Genomic DNA, 15,991 nt, shown 5'->3' with positions numbered 1-15,991 from the left:
ATCTGCTTAACTGCTCTAGAGTTATACACAGAGGTAGTTGCACTACTACTGGCTGAAATACAGCATAAGTAAGAAATGTGTTTTAATAGCAAAGAGGTACCAGGAAACAGGTCCATCTCGCAGTTTTCATTAAAGCTATGAATGGACTTAATTATCACAGAAACAAGAAACACAGAGCTCATTAGACACTGCCTCATATCAAAACTGTCCTCTGCAGTCGCAGATGATTTCTTTTTAGGCCACACAAATTCCAAGACAAACAAATTCATTATTCACTCTACTTCACCTTGCTAAAGTAACACCAGAACTACCACCCAAGGATAAATCCAGTACTCCATCATGACGTAATACCTTTTTTATTACAATATCCAAAAAACTGAGTATGCAAGATTTTGAGATCTTATGATCCCTTCTTCAATCTCAGGAATGTGCCATCTAAAGACTGTATATTTAAACCATAAAGGAGTTTAAATGTAAAGAAAAGAGAAAAATGCATTTTCTTCATAAACATTCTGTGTGTCTCTTCCTACCAACCACGCCATCCTCTGTAAAACCCGAAGATTTCTTTCCATAAAGCAAATATATATATAGTGTTGGTAGCCCGCCCCACCCTGTCCCAAGATCAGTTTTTATTAATCTTCTGTATTAGTGTCAACAATCAGCTACAGATACATATTACTTTGAGAATTAAATACATAATCGTTTAATTCAAACAAGCAGAAGGGCAAGAGGAAAAAGCATTATGTGGATGGCACATTTGGTTGTAGATTACCGAAACATTCAGCCTTTACAATTCAATTATTCTTTCTCTAGTAATCAACTTTCAAATAAAATTTCTCTTTGTTGCAATTACAGACCAAAATACACTAGTTTTCTTTTACTACAATCTTACCATAGTAGTTTAAGAAGTACTATTACAAAATGTTTTTAATTAGTGTACTCTTTACAAAGAGTCAGAGAGGCAATGTAACAGCAGAGTACAGTGTAAAGAGTGCTTCTAGGAACTAGGAGATTTTGTATTATCCTACTCGGTAAGCGATATAGCTACAGAACTCACAGCCAACAACTGTTATGTCTACTCTCTCTCACTTAAGCAGCTGCAGCTTCAGTGCATTCAAACTGTGCCCGATGTCTCTGAACGGAGAGTTCTGCCTGCAGGAGCAGTCTGAACAGATTAACTAACACTGGTTTGAATTGAAAACGCCCCTCCTCGATCTGAGCTAAGTATGTAAACGTACACAGGAGAGGGGCGTTTTGAACTCTGCCAGGAAGGTGAGTGCTCGCCATGGCCACCCAAGGGAAACTCTCAACCTGAAGAGAGGTGGTCAGAGGTTAACAAAACTGGAACACAAAAAGAGGCAAACAAACAAAAAAAAAGGACAAACCGCAACTGACAGAGCAAACACTTTAGTAAGAGCCTATTCCTTAAGCCTGCTTCAGATATTGCTCTGCTCTATAAAAGTGAATTTAGGACCTAAGGCTTGTAAGTTATAAGAGGCCCAGGTGGCCAAGTCCATCTTCAACGTCACTGAAGTGCTTTCACAAGATATAGCTTTTCCCCGTGTTCACTGGTGAAGATGGGAGCCTTTTTGTAGTGTTCCACCAACTCATCCATAGTATTAAATCGTCGCTGCCCAATACAATAGACATTGTCCACGAGCTGCACCTTGAAATGTTTGTTCTTCCCCGACGCCTTTAGAGATACTGAGAAGTCACTGGGCTGTTGAGAAGAATTCAAAAAGAAAAAAAATTACATAAAAGTGAACAAAATGATGGCATAATTTTGCAGTTTCAGGAACAAACTGTGTCATATAGTTGACAGTAATTTACATTAGTCTTTGTTCCACAGCTCGGTGCTTTAGCTACTTAGGAAACCCAATAGCCTATTATTCAATAAATAATTGCCATTGTTATTAATGTACGCAGTTAAGACAGTTAAGTGAAAGCTCCCTAGACGCACAGTCTGAAGTTGCCAATTACATGACTAAATTGCAAATATTATCTTAGTTAATCAATCTAGAAGCACAAGAATGTCAAGGAGAAGGGAACAATTTTTATCATGCATGTCTTCCTCACTAGAGTGCCCTGGAGAAAACAATTACTACAATATTGCTTGGGCGAGATGAGGAAAATTCCCCATTTCGCTTTTTTAAAGCCGTGACCACTAGAGGGCCATTCTTGCTTTGCATTGCAAAAGACAAAAAACACATGCACCTTTTATCTTCATTACCACATGTATAGGGAATAATTTCTCCCACCGAGTACATTTTCTTTGTAAGAAAAGATAAAGCTATAGAAGAAAAAACACCGTACAAATCACACCATCACACTCCCACCCACAAAAGACAGAATATATGCACTAATTAAGTTACTCAGGACATAACAATTTCTAATGATAAACCTCTTTATCCTGGCAATCAGTTGCTTTAACAAGGAGATCTGTCATCGAAACAGCCAGAATGAGACCATTCCACTTTCTTCACCACATGTCACCATAGGAGGGTAGAAAGGACACAGTGTCCCTTGCTTCCAGCTGAACTCTGTCTCCAGCCACCTACTGCTGTTGGCTGACCATAGGGACGGTGTAGAAGACTGGGCAATAAGGATTTAATGTGCTGCTATCTATGCCTCAAATACCGACGACCATTGGAGCAGCCAAGTTAGAACAGGATGTGGCTGGAAAGGCGGGGATGTGCAGAGGTAGGGCAGCACCTTTCTGGGGCCAATTTTCCTGTTCTGGTCCATGGATACCACACAACACAAAACAGTGCAGGCATGGGAATAGGGTCAAGGAGCAGACAAGTCCAGTAGAGGGGGATCAAGACCACCAAAGGACCCTCAAAGCTCCCCCCATTTCCATCAAGATCCAGAAGAGTACATATGCTGATTCACTTACATGAATAGCAAGAAACCTAATCCCAGGCAGGGGAAAACTTACCTATAACTAGGTAGCTCCACAAAGCCTTGGTGCTGCACCCCCCCAGGCCCTGGATACCCTTTTGGCTGGATTGATCCTGGATCCAGGACTGCAGATCTCCTTTCCCCTGCAACCTGATCTCCCTTTCACTTTCTCTTTCTTCCCTCCTCTTACTATTAGGAAGTAGGGCCAAAACATTAATTTCCATGCCAAGTGTGTAGTTTGCTAATAAAACCTCATGAGCTTCTTTTGGGACCCTTGTGGTTTTTGCCATTCTTTGATGAATGTTGGGTGCTCCCTTCCAGGTAGGAGTGGGATATGACAGATGGGAGCATGGGTTTGACCTGTGAGAGGTGTATGGAAGTAGGTGCCACCAGCCAGTAGGAAAATTAATAATAAAAAGCACACACTGGAGTTTGGAACAAGCACTTAATGGAGTTAAGTAATGTCTGGTGCTACTGTGGAGGTACTGCTGCAGTGTCTCAGCCCACTGAAGGCACGGCTTCAAATACAAACTACTGAAGGCACACATGCCAGGCTTTTGACACAACCTGTGTCCCTTGGTCCTCTCCCCACCACGCTGCTGCTTTGGCTGGGCCAGTACTGCAAACCTGTGCTTGCCCAGCCTGAACAAAACCCACCTGGTTCCCTTAGGAACAATCCTGAGCACAGCTGTGGCACAGCAGAGGACCAACTGGAGGGGTCAGGAGCCCTCATGTGTTACTGCTGACACCAGACTTCAGCTCACAAAACCTTACCTCAAGCCCTCTGCACTGCATTTGTAAAGGGTCAAACACAAAGTACATACCCAAATAAGCTGGAGGACAGCATTTTCTCAGACATGCTGTCTTTGTTCCTGCAATGAAATGGGTCTCTGGCCACATACCCCTCACGTCCTGCCTATCCCAAAATCTCATCTCTTGCATCTCTCCCTCACCTGTTTTAGCACTAATGCTTTTTCTGTCTTCCCTATGACTCCATGTGCCCTGCCCACAGCAAAGCTCCTGCCATGCCTGCTGATCTGGCTCTCGTCCAATTCCTTAGACTCTAGGCTCAGCTTTGGGCAGCAGTTCTTCTTTTGTACTGTTAAAGGCAGCAGTAACCTCCCCACACCCTTGGCCTAACCCTCTTCTACCTCAAGCCACTACATTCCAGATCAACAGGCATCACTTCTTTAAAAATTATTTTATGTAACACCCATAGGACAATTACTTGTTCTATCTATAATCCAGGGTCATCAGGCCTTGACCAGGTCAGTGTAGGCTCCATCAGGAAGGCTTCTTCTGGCACTGAATAGCCACTGGCTCAAAATACATGGAATATTTTCTGTGACTGCCAAGAGGGGACTGGGAAGGGTGGGAGAAAACGATGGAAAGAAATGTGCATAAGAGCGTATCTTTGGGATTTCAAACACTCCACCCAAGATACATTTTGTGCCCTGTCATTTATCCCTAACTCCAAGTATGAAAAACTGCTATTTTAAGCCAGCTATCTCTGATATTAAGCCCCTGCCTCAGCAGTATCACAAAGGCTGCACAGAACTCACACTGAGACTGGCTTTTTTCAGCACCTACCCCACTGGGTTAAAGCTAACCTGGCTGTACAAACACTTTGCTGTGGTTAAATGCAGTGCAGACAAATCTGCCAGCATCCATAGCCACACAGGCTATGGTTCCAGTGGAATCTCCATAGCTCTAAGCAGCAGCCATTAAACAGCAACAAAGCACAGGCCAGCACAAACCTCTCCAGAAGCTTTGGGACTCTGGGCTCATGGAGGAGGAATCTAGGGCATGGGCTTTGGGCAGTGTGCTGATGATCACTGTGCCCTGAACACAGGTCTCACCAAGGACAAACTGAAGCAGCAAGTACAAATTAGCCAGTTAAGATTCAAAACACAGTATCAAGTCTTGCTGACTAAGTTCTGCTGTTTCCATGGGTGATGTCTGCACCAAACAAAACCAGCAACCAAAAGGCCCTCAATTAAAACAGAAGAACTTACAAATGGAAAGTTCATGATCTGAACTAAACATTTTTTTGTTTGTTTTAGGAACAGGAAACAATGTTATGGCAAAAGTTAAAAAATAAGTGAAATAATCACTTTGCTCTCAAAAAAGTTTTAATATTTTCTGACAAAGCACAGTTGTTTTTAGCGTGTCAAAATTATCAGTTTTCAAAGCTCCTCGTATCTGTTAAGAATAATTATTTCTAGACCATAAAGGATGTGCTAATGACACACAGAGAGATCTTGGACCTCTGACCTACTGTCCTATGACCCAGGCACTGGCCAGACTTCTATCTTTGTGAGGTGATCCACACAATACATTAAATACTCTTTCTGCCAGTTTAATTATAATCTTAGTGAATGAACATTTCTTATGAACTATTGTCTATTATCCACAGCCCTGGAGCCTGCTTGTTAGATTGATACATAACTAGAAGACGTTATCATATTTTCTGTAGAATACGCTACAAAGTTTATTCTTTTCATTATCTGATTTAATTTTAAAAAATGTAGAAAGCGGAAAGGCTGATCTAACTCTTTTGAGAGTCATCATCCGGTGCAAAGAGATGGAAGAGCTCAAACAGCTGTTGCAAAAATCCTGAAACCCTTTATTGGTCTCAGAGTAGTAACTTCTATACGACTGAAGAATGAACAGCAAAAGCAATTGGACTCGTTTTTGTTTTTATTTCGGTTCCTTCCTGCCCTAACAAATGCAAATTCATTAAAAATACTATTAAAAAAATCTAAATAAACTATTGCTCTTAAACACTACCATTTCAAAATACGCTGGTTCAATGCAGTTTGAATTGGTTCCCTGCTGTCCTCCTTGGATTTGCTCCAAGTCTGTTTATTTTATTTACTGTTTAAGCTATTTTGTTTTAACTGCTGGCCAATTTTTCTTTCTTCTCCCTCTTAAATTAATTGCTACATTTGGATGTTTACATACTAACTTTTCCAGGAATAAAAGAGTCACATACACCAAATAAAGGCATATCAGAAGTAAGCTTTAATCCCTTAAGTCTATAGAAGAGTTGATGATTCTACAACAGAGTTACAGAGCATAGCTTTGTGGCAGTGAATCTATGAATATTTCTGCACCATCATAATTGGAAAGACCTAAACCTGAAAAATCTAACCTGAAGTTAAATCAATTCCTAAAGCAGAAAATTAAAGATTAGCTCTAAATGCACCTACAGTCCAAGTGTAACAGTACTTTGAATTGTTTTCAGTTCCTTTATTTTAACACCTGCTTATATCTAGAGACGACCATGAGCCAGCTGATGCCTACAGCATGTGGAGAACAAAAGGTAGGAAAGGTAGGTTTTCTTTATTGCTTCAGTGAGGAACTGAATGATCTTTAAAAAAAAAACCCAACTAAAAACTATCACCAAAGCAAGAGATAAAGCAATATAAGGAAAAACAAGTGAAATGGCAAAACCAGAGTTCCCTCTTCACACTCTCAATTTGCAAATGAAATAATTTTATCACTTATAAATGGCAAAGTTGTGAAAAACAGCTCCTTCTGAAAGTCTTTTACCCATCCTATAACTTATTTCAAATTTTCCCTTTCAGTCCAATTCCATTTGCAAATGCCCTTTCTCCAAAAAAGATACTCTTATGAACTCATTCTTCAAACTATTCCAGACCCTTTGAGCTCCCATCAGTGAGCCTGTCCTGGGGCTCCTAAACTCCTTCCACTTCCATACCCAAGTCTTCCCTCACTTCTCCCTCTTCCTCAATCACCCAGCCAAAAAACTCGAAGTCATAGCTCAAAGTTGTAAGGTCAGGCTGGAAAGAACCATCTGGAAGAGTTAATTCCTTTTTCTACCCCTTCTGTTTCATTTGGATATAACCAAACAACATTCTCCTCCCTATGTAATGTTCATGTTCCAAAATCAATATGACATAGATCAGAAATACGAATTGGTTTCATCCATCTTCAACTATAGCTCTAATAAGATTTCTGTTCTTCCCTTTAAAATAAGTCACTAGGATATTTCCTTATGCCTGTTTTCAAAAACTTTCTCCTCATGTCTGCTGTACTTATCAATCACTGCATGTCACAGATCATGACCGATGTTTACTTTTAAACAGTTGCCATATTTCACTGCTTCTATCCAGGATTGTTGTAGGATTAAAATCCCAGGAAAACATGGGACACTCTGAAAGCTACAGAATTAGCACCTCAAAAAACATACAAATACTCAACCTCTGCCTCTTCCCTCTATTGTCATTATTGCTAGTCAAAGAACAGAGAAGCTAAATATGATCTCAAAAAACTGACAAATCCAGTCACACGTACAATCCTTACTATTAAATCATTTTAATACACCTAAAATCATCAGTATCATCTTAAAACTATACCTTGCAATCCTGTTTAGGATAGGTTACTGTAATTTGAATGCTGTGACACTACCAGCAGAAGGTAGCCATTACTTCCTAATGAATAACTGCTCCTGAAATCATCCAAAATTTTGCATAGCTCACTCATAGTCTGAGAAAAATAACACCTTCTCTGCTTCGTAAGAAGACCTCATAGGACTACAAAGCACTGGTGTTTGCCTGATGGCCAGTTTCACACCCACCTGCAGAGGACTGCAAGGGGCCCACAAGTTCTGACAGAAGCTCCCTTTGAAGTTTAAGGATGTCTGCAGCAAAGGCTCTGCTCAGGAGCTGGAGGTGACACACTACTGCTTCCTGTTATCTACAGTACTACTGGGCACACTTGTTTCCTGGTGTGAATCTGAACAAAACAACTCTTTCTCACCCAAATTTGCTTCTGTACGCAGTGAAATCTGAGACCTTCAAACCATGACAATCACCCACCCAACCAAGATCATCAGTATCAGCCAAGACCTGTTTGTCTTGGGTTAGTAACTACACAAAGAGAGGAAAAAATCTGACCACTGAAGAGCCTGCAATCCAAAAAATGGCTCTGCAGAGACAGTACATGTTAAGTCTGCATTTTTTTTTCCATTGTTTTGTTACTTAAATGAGACAAACTGCAAGTTTCATTAACCTAGCAGCCTGCAACAGAAAGAACAACTAGTAAGCAGTATTTCTAACTAGGCACATGCTCAGTTCTTTTAGATCTCCAAAACTAAGGTGACATTACCTAAGTATAACACAGTTGGCAAAAATGTTATCAGTAGGTAACTGTGCCTGTTACATAAACTATGGGCTTAAATGGTTCAAACAAGTTTATGCTTCTAATAATAGTATTTCGTAATTAATGAAGATAATCAGGCTCCTAGCTACCTTACAGAGTTCATTTCAGGTTGTTCTCCTCTATGGCAGCATCCTGTAGATCTAAGTGTTAATGAGGAGCATATTTTTGGCTAAAGGAATCTAGTTGTCAAACAAAAATCTGGTAAGTTAAACCTAGAGAAATATTGTAATAAATCTTGCAACTACTAACACATGAAATGCAAAAACATGACAGTCCCATCAAGCAAATACAGAATAATACAAATCTTCATCTATCCAAGGAGAGCTTTTCATAGCTCAGTAACAAGAGCAAAATTGAAATATATGGAAAACTTTTATGCAGACCAATTATTGTAACTATGGTGATGGAAGGCTACAGAAAACTCTAAGACAGGTCAAAAATCAGGCACAGGATTAGCAACATGACTCACAGTTTTATCTATGGGCCTTTCTAGAAAGGAATAACCCCTGCATCCACGGCTTTAATAGGTGAGCTAACAAAGTGTAATGGGAAGTGCTGGTCTGGTGGTCAGATGAGCAAATCAGAGAGCTGACAACTTGGCTCTGCTCAGTCTGCTCTCTCTAATCAAGCCCATCTGCTCACATTGTAAAGACACTCCTGGTGACTTTTAGCCACAGCATGAGCAACCTTTGTAGTCACACATATGAAATACAGCAACAGTAAGAAATGTATGAGTTCTTGCTAAACTCTTTCTTTATTCCATACATAATAAGTTTGAAATAGATTTTTATGATCCTTTTCTGAATGTTATCAAGTATGTCCATTCACTTATTATATTACTTGTGGCACTCCAGGGAAAAAAATAGCAATCCTCAGTGTTTTGTAATTCATGTACATAAAACACACTATATGATGGAATGATGCATAAGGATTAGGGCAGACAGAAGTTTGAGATGCAGTAAATTATTTCTTTAAACCTAATAAAAACTCAAACTCTCATGCAGTTCTAATACAAGACAGACATTTACATGCATAACTATAGTTTTCTCATTGCTAAAAGAGTCTCAAATATAGGGTATGCAAGACCAGATAAAGAGTACAAAAAGAAGGAAAAAAGGTAAGTTCCTCAACTGAGTGCTTTTTTTTTTCCCTGCAGGTGCGCAAAAAACTCGCTGTGATATGAACTGAATAAATTTTCTGTTATCCCACTAAGTGTTAGATACTAAAATAGTTTGTACTCTTTTTGTACTCCTAAGGAATGATTTCTCCAGCAACAATGCAGGCAAAAAGTTTGAAACTGCTTTGAATACAAGGATTTAACGTTATGATGTCACATTAAATTAAAAGGTTACTGTGCTCTTTCAAGGTAGCTCGTTTACTCCAGACTCTTAAGAGCAAAAAACCAAACCATGGCATAGTGGTCACTGTGACATGTCATGCACTGAGAAATGGGTAAGCACTTTTGTATTTTAAGTTAATGTATTCATTTTCAAACTCTCCTCCTGGCACTTTCCCAAGAGGTTAAAGGAAATTGATAGCTGCAGTCCCAGGATAAATCACAATGCAGCCTCTAGATCTGAAGGCGAGCTTCTACCTGCTGGACAGGCATGCTAAGAATCGACCACATCCAGTATGCCCCGATCAGACAGGATGTTGACCGAAAAAGAATGTAGGGGGAAAAACGGAACTACTGTAATTTAATGATTACCATAATCCTCCAGTGCCTTTCTACATTTTAGAAGACTGTGTCCCACATCAGTCTTTTCTTCTGTTGACTAAAACTTGATTCCTCTCAGCCACTGTAAACCAGTCATGTTTTCTAAATTTCTACTTTTCTTCCTATCTTCCTCTAGTTAATTTTTACTTAATCTCTAAATTTTTTTCCTGTTCTCCTGTGGCTTATTTGCATCTGCCTTTGTTTAGTGATTACAATTAAGCAGAAATAGGAATTCAGTGACACAGAGCTTCAAAGAAAGGGTAGTTTGACAGCTATCATGTTTTTTGCAGAGCAAATTCATCAAGGAGAGGTGCCTGAAACCTAATCAGACAATACTGTCTTCAGATAAAAATATCTGGGACTGTTACAAAACTGTACTTCGTCAATTTTGTCAATGTTACATATGATGTAAGATTAAAATCTGTCACCTTTTCAAAATCACAGTCAAAGAATAATTAAATTTTAGCGCTTTAACTGCAAATTCTCTGTCTGTCTTGACCCTATCTGTTGTACATAACAACCTTAACAACTAGATACAATAATAACTTTACCTTATTACAACCTAAATGATCTAGGTAGATAAAAAATACATTAAAATGTGACTTTAATAAAGAAACGATGCAATTATTCAATTAAAAGCAGAATAGAACTGACCAATGCAAAGATTCTATTTGAAAACAGATTTAAGATCAAATCAACGACTAAATTTTCAATCAACAAGAATTATTTTACCTCGTAATGCTTTAAATTCGATGACTGCATGAGAAACATGAAAAGCTAAATGGAAAACCGAAATATTTACTTGATTGTCCACAGATTTAAAAAACCCCTGGATAATACAGACCACAGCTGTTAAATTTCAGTGTAAATGTCACTGCATTTCACTGACAGACTGATTCTCACAAGCAGGGAGGGTATTGGCTGGTAATGCTGATGCCCTGTTTGCTTCTTTAAGGATGAAAAGACAAGGAATGTGTTAAGTGCAGTGCTTGCTAACCCGTGCATGGGAGTTTACAAACCTGCAGGCCGAGCACCACTTACCGAAGATTCACTGTCTCTAACAAGGAAATCTCCTTCCACTCCCCTTTCGTTCAGGGCACATTCTGCTTGGTGCCGGGTAACGTTCCCGTAATACCACTCTCTTCCAGCAAATCGTCCAGTAGAAGATGGTCCCGTGTAGCTTATCTGAGGTGGATGGGAAGTGTTCATGGAAGGGCCATCACTAATGATTACTACATAGTTTTTAGGGACAAGACCGATCTGACCTCTGGAATTTTTACATTTCCACCATTCTGGGTCATTTTCTGGCTTTTCAATGACTTCCATCGTTTCCCCTTTTTCAAAATTGAGCTCTTCTTCTGTGACCGAGCTGAATGGGTACAGTGTCTGAACGATGTGGAGTACTTTGGTGCCCTGGCCATTACTCATGGAAGCGCCTTTCCTTAGGCTGAGAAAGCTGGGTGAATCTGCAGTTGCCTCCTCAACCTCCTCTACCACATAGTTTGAAGGGAACCAGCCGATCTGTCCGTTGTAGCTCCCTCTCCACCAGCCGTCGCTGCACTTCTCCATGACAATCACTCGGGACCCTTTAACGAGGGACAGCTCGTCCTCCCTCTCAGCAACATAGGCAAATTTCACGTAGGCGGGAATGTTAAGATCGTAAATCCGGTCGGCGCTGCTGCCGTTGGAAGGGTATTCTGCGTCTGTGCTCGGAGTGGGGGAGGCGTCTCTCGCACTCGTCTTTCTCTTGGTTTTTCCCAAGCCTGGTAAAGACAGAAATGCAAAGTGGTCACTTGGAATGCTTGTCCCCAGACTGCAAGAGCTGGACGTGGTGACGTGCTGTACCCTCACTTCAACAACACTGCTAAAATGGAGATCTCTTCTGTAGCACTAGATAGTCAGGCAATAGCAACACATTTAAGAGATTCTCCCTAACATCCACCTGATGCACCACTAGGTAAAGAACAGTTTGTGTTATAATGACTTCTATTCTCTTCTCAGAAGAAGCAGAGTTTAGACACACTTAAACGTAATGATTTCTTCACAGCTAATCACTGAAACGTTTCTGAGCTTGCTGTTATATATCTTTAAATTCCAGCCAAATGACCATGCCTTTTAATTTTGGAGATGACTTCAATTTGGCTCAAACAAAAAGTGAAAGAAAACCTACAAAAACTAACGAGTACAGAAATAAAAGCTGAAGTTTCTCTGCAGATTGTATTGCTCTCTTTGCTCTGGCAATACCCAGGCAGGCACAGGAATTGCACAGGCATAGCTGCAATTCCTTCCAACTGCAACTCCCCTTCTGAAACTCACACCTCTTTCACCTACATTTCATCATGTACTGTAACAGGAGAAACCTGATGATGAGGAAGACCATTTGCATATGTTTCCCTATAACCTGTAAATTCTGATGTCCTGTCATGGCTTTAATTATAGTGTTAAATACAATGTACAGAAGAAAAAACAATAACATTGAACACATCACCTTTTTTTTTTTTAGTTAGAGAAACCATACTAATGTCTGTTGAAATATAGAAAAACCGCACAACACACTCGGTGTACTTTTAAAACTTTTGCAGCAACCCCTGCTTAAGCTTACATATAAACAAAATAATAAATAAAGTGAACAAGTAGCCCTCTCTTTTGAAATTCACTTATAAAATATATGAAAAACAAAAGATTACGTCTCAGCATAGCACAATCAAACAACATCCAAAAAGTCACGCAAGGGAGAGAAAGCAAAACAGAAATAGGAGCATTTGTACTTTTCTCCATGCTCCTAGAGCCTGGGTGGCAGGTGAAAGATTTAGTTGAGACACAAGAGCACACATGCTGATTATAGAATACTTAGCGTAAGGAAAATAAATAAAGGTACTTTGTTTTTGTTTCTCTGAATAATTTGAAATAAGGAGAAATAAGGTTTTTAACAATTCAGGCCTATTCAATCCAGCCACTCCGCTGCCAAAGTGTGTTTTTAATATATTTACATATACATGTACTTGCATATCCAGTGGGCATCTTCAGCAAAGCTGTTTGCTCACCACAAAACTTCATGCTTATTTCACCATTATCTGAGCAGCACAGACTAACAGTGCACACACAGCCATGCAGGGATCATTGTCTAGGAGAGTTAAATACATTAATACATGGTCTTATGGTCTCAGAAGATGGCAGAAAATCCTGATGATCCTAAAGTGTTTCCTGACCTTCCCCAGTAGGGCCTTGTTTCCTGCTGGAGCCTGCTACATCCTAATGTCATTCTAACTATATCACTTCAGCCAAGAGCCAGTGGCTGCACTTTCAGGCAAAATGAGGGAGGCAGCTTATTGTACTAGGGGAGACAATCACAGGAAAAGAGTGTACAAGCAAGTACTAATCAGAAGGTGGTCAGGCTCTGATCTCTGCCAAGACTGGAAATTTTCATCAGTTTAGAGATCATTTTTAACCAAAAAGACAAGGGCGTTTCAGAACTAAGGAGCATTAAATTACAGTGATATAAACAAACACAACTTAAAGGTAGTTCTGTTAAGAAAAGGGGGAAATTACTTGTTGTAAATTGATAGAAAACAAGTAACTGCATTTCAATAGATTCACTCTACGTATAGTCCTCCACTGAAACTGAACCTTCCAGATTAAAAACTTAGGCTTTTATCGGCTCACTAATGAAGATATGCAGTTCACTTCTCGGAATTACAGCAGAAGAACTAATGCAAAATTAGATGGTAGATGGTGAAGTAGCTGGCCTAACTAGTTGAAACTCAGAACACAGCAATAACCCTGAGAAATGGGGATGTAGTGTGACAAGAAAATGCCATAAATTTAAGTATCTAGAGAAAAAACTGTTGACAAACAGGTAAAACCCCAAATTTTCTCAGGAAAATCCCCTGAAATCTGATATAGGTATCCAAACACTTACGAAAAAGTTATCATTTAAGCACTTTCTTTCTTCTGGAGTTTCATATATTCTCTCTTTTTTAACAGACCTTCCAATGATGCATTTGACATTTCAAATGGTGCTTCCTATCACACCCATTAAACATAAATCATTACAAATTTAGGAAAAAAAAAAAGAAACATAGTGAAGCTTCTAATTTCTATCAATAAAGACAACTGGAATTCTTCAGTTTAAGCTTACCATTTCATGTGAATGAACTTTTTAAGGCTGACAGCATGGTAATGATTAACCTTTTGCAATAGCATCAAAGTGCACCAAAGACTTTCCAGTTGGTTTGACCAAAGGAAAACTATGCAGAGACCCATCTGCAGTCAGGCACAGCGAAGCACAGCACAGCACATTATCTAAGAATCATTTTTTATGTGAGGTTGCAACATTCACAACTGTATCTATGACTGCAGAGGAAACAAGCTGTTCCATGAGCAGAATGAAGGAAATATGTTTCTGTTTTTCTCTTTATACCTCCTGCTGAGCTATTCCTTCTCTCCCTCCCCCATCTCCTGCAGGATTCACACTAAGTCCCCCTACCATATGACTGCTTCCACATCCCCAGGTCCTTCTTGTATCTCTAGCTCCCCACTGCCATCTCCAAAATGCCTTCAAAGCATACTCCATCTCCCCTGGTGCTGCCCTCCTCCCTACCTTTGTTGGGCTGGCCAGTCAAGCACAGTGTCTGGTGCCCCACTGCCTTTCAGCCCTGCCAGGACTGGGCAAAGAACTGGGGTTGGTCTGGCTTCTCCTCCAGTGAGGGACATCAGCAATGACTCTCCCAGGCAGAGACTTGGAGAAAACTAGTTAGATTATCTCTGCCAGTCTGTCAAGTTTGCCTAAAATTGGCTGAGTTATCAAGGATGGACAGATGGACGGACTATGACAGCTGACTGTTACAGCATGACTAGCGTAAGCTTCATTTCCTTAGGAAAGTCTAAAAATACAGTTTAGTGGGATAGCTCATCACAGTTAAGCAAGACTAAAGTCAGGACAATTATAAACTTTGTATATGCATCTATAACAAAAAACACAACTGCATTAAAGAAAGTACAATCTACATGAGTCATCTCTAGAAGAGTAAACACTACCATTCTACTAACAGAAATGTTCACTTATTACAATTCATAAGGGGATCCCTATTCTTATATATGAATGGAATGAAACCCATATAAAGGATTTACTGGAAAAACAAAACTATTCAAGCACTTTGGGAGGCACATGTAGAAAAGTTGAATATGCTTGCAATTGCAGTCATAGTTTTGGCATGTTTTATTGTCTTTGTTCTAATGAAAACCTACTAATCTACCTATCTACTACAACTATGCTTTTCCTATTCTGACTCAGTGGTTCCAGTTCATCTGTAACCTGTGGAAGCCATAATCCTTTGTAAAACAAATAGTTGTTGTAAGGAGTAATCTAAAGCAAGAAGTTAGCTTTCAAGTGAGAGGAAAAGTACAGAAGGAAAAGAAGCATTGCAAAGCAGCAGAAATTATTGTTACTGCAATTTGTAGGAAGTAACACTATTCACAGTCTACAAGTAAGCCACAGTAAATTACTTCATTTTCACTCGTATAAATACATTGCCAAGTGATGTGAGCTGGTATCATTCTTAGACTATATTACTGAGACAAAAAAAAAGGATCAACTGGTTAGCAACATTTCCAGAGAAGGGACCCAGTGCAAATCCTCCTTCTCTCTGCAGTGAAAGAAATCCTCTGGCCCCATGGTTAGTCCTAGGGAAACTCAGAAATGTGCCTGTCGCATCACTACGTGCTGTCTTCCTTTCCTAGCTCAGCTGCAGCTCTAAAGAATAGCTTGTTTTTTGAGCAGCAGGCTGAAGACCAGTTTCCTATGAATTTGCTTCCTGTCACTTAAGTTTCCATTGTGCAAGCACCCCTTCATTACCAGCTTGTCCCTGAGACAGCCCTTCCATTGTACCTTTAAGTTCCTCGAGCTTGCACCTCCAATTCCCTCTCCCCACAGCATTTTCAGCCTTCCACCTCATCCTCCTTAGACTTCCCTTGAGTTCCCCCACGCCCAAAGCTCGAAGTGGTGGAATTTCCCTCTGGTCAATCTCCTCTGGCCCAATGCTGGGACAGTGCCAGTTCCTCTACCCCTACATGTGTCTCCTGCCATGCTGGCCACACTCCTGGGCCAAAGCTTGGCTGCCTGTCAGCACAGATCCCTCAACTGCCCAGTCTTCTCCTGCTAAAAACAAAAGGATTTCTCTCTCTCTC

At 40.1% G+C, this 15,991-nt stretch overlaps 1 protein-coding gene across 3 annotated transcripts in view; it reads right to left on the bottom strand.

The window, feature by feature from the left end:
* Positions 1–340: 340 nt before the first annotated feature.
* NCK2 (NCK adaptor protein 2) overlaps positions 341–15,991 on the bottom strand; it is an 84,021-nt gene continuing 68,370 nt past the window's right edge. For all 3 annotated transcript variants that reach the window (XM_088160097.1, XM_014893429.2, XM_088160098.1), the window contains 2 exons: positions 10,847–11,568; positions 341–1,720 (listed from right to left, as the gene is read on the bottom strand). In XM_088160097.1, the coding sequence (XP_088016223.1) occupies positions 1,526–1,720; positions 10,847–11,568 (917 nt within the window). In that variant the 3' untranslated portion in view covers positions 341–1,525. The remainder of the gene's footprint in view (positions 1,721–10,846; positions 11,569–15,991) is intronic.

The sequence above is a fragment of the Sturnus vulgaris genome, chromosome 2 (assembly GCF_052056855.1).
Source record: "Sturnus vulgaris isolate bStuVul1 chromosome 2, bStuVul1.hap1, whole genome shotgun sequence".
NCBI lineage: Eukaryota > Metazoa > Chordata > Aves > Passeriformes > Sturnidae > Sturnus > Sturnus vulgaris.
Note: the sequence above shows the minus strand (reverse complement) of the source record. Positions and strands in the feature narration are given on the sequence as shown.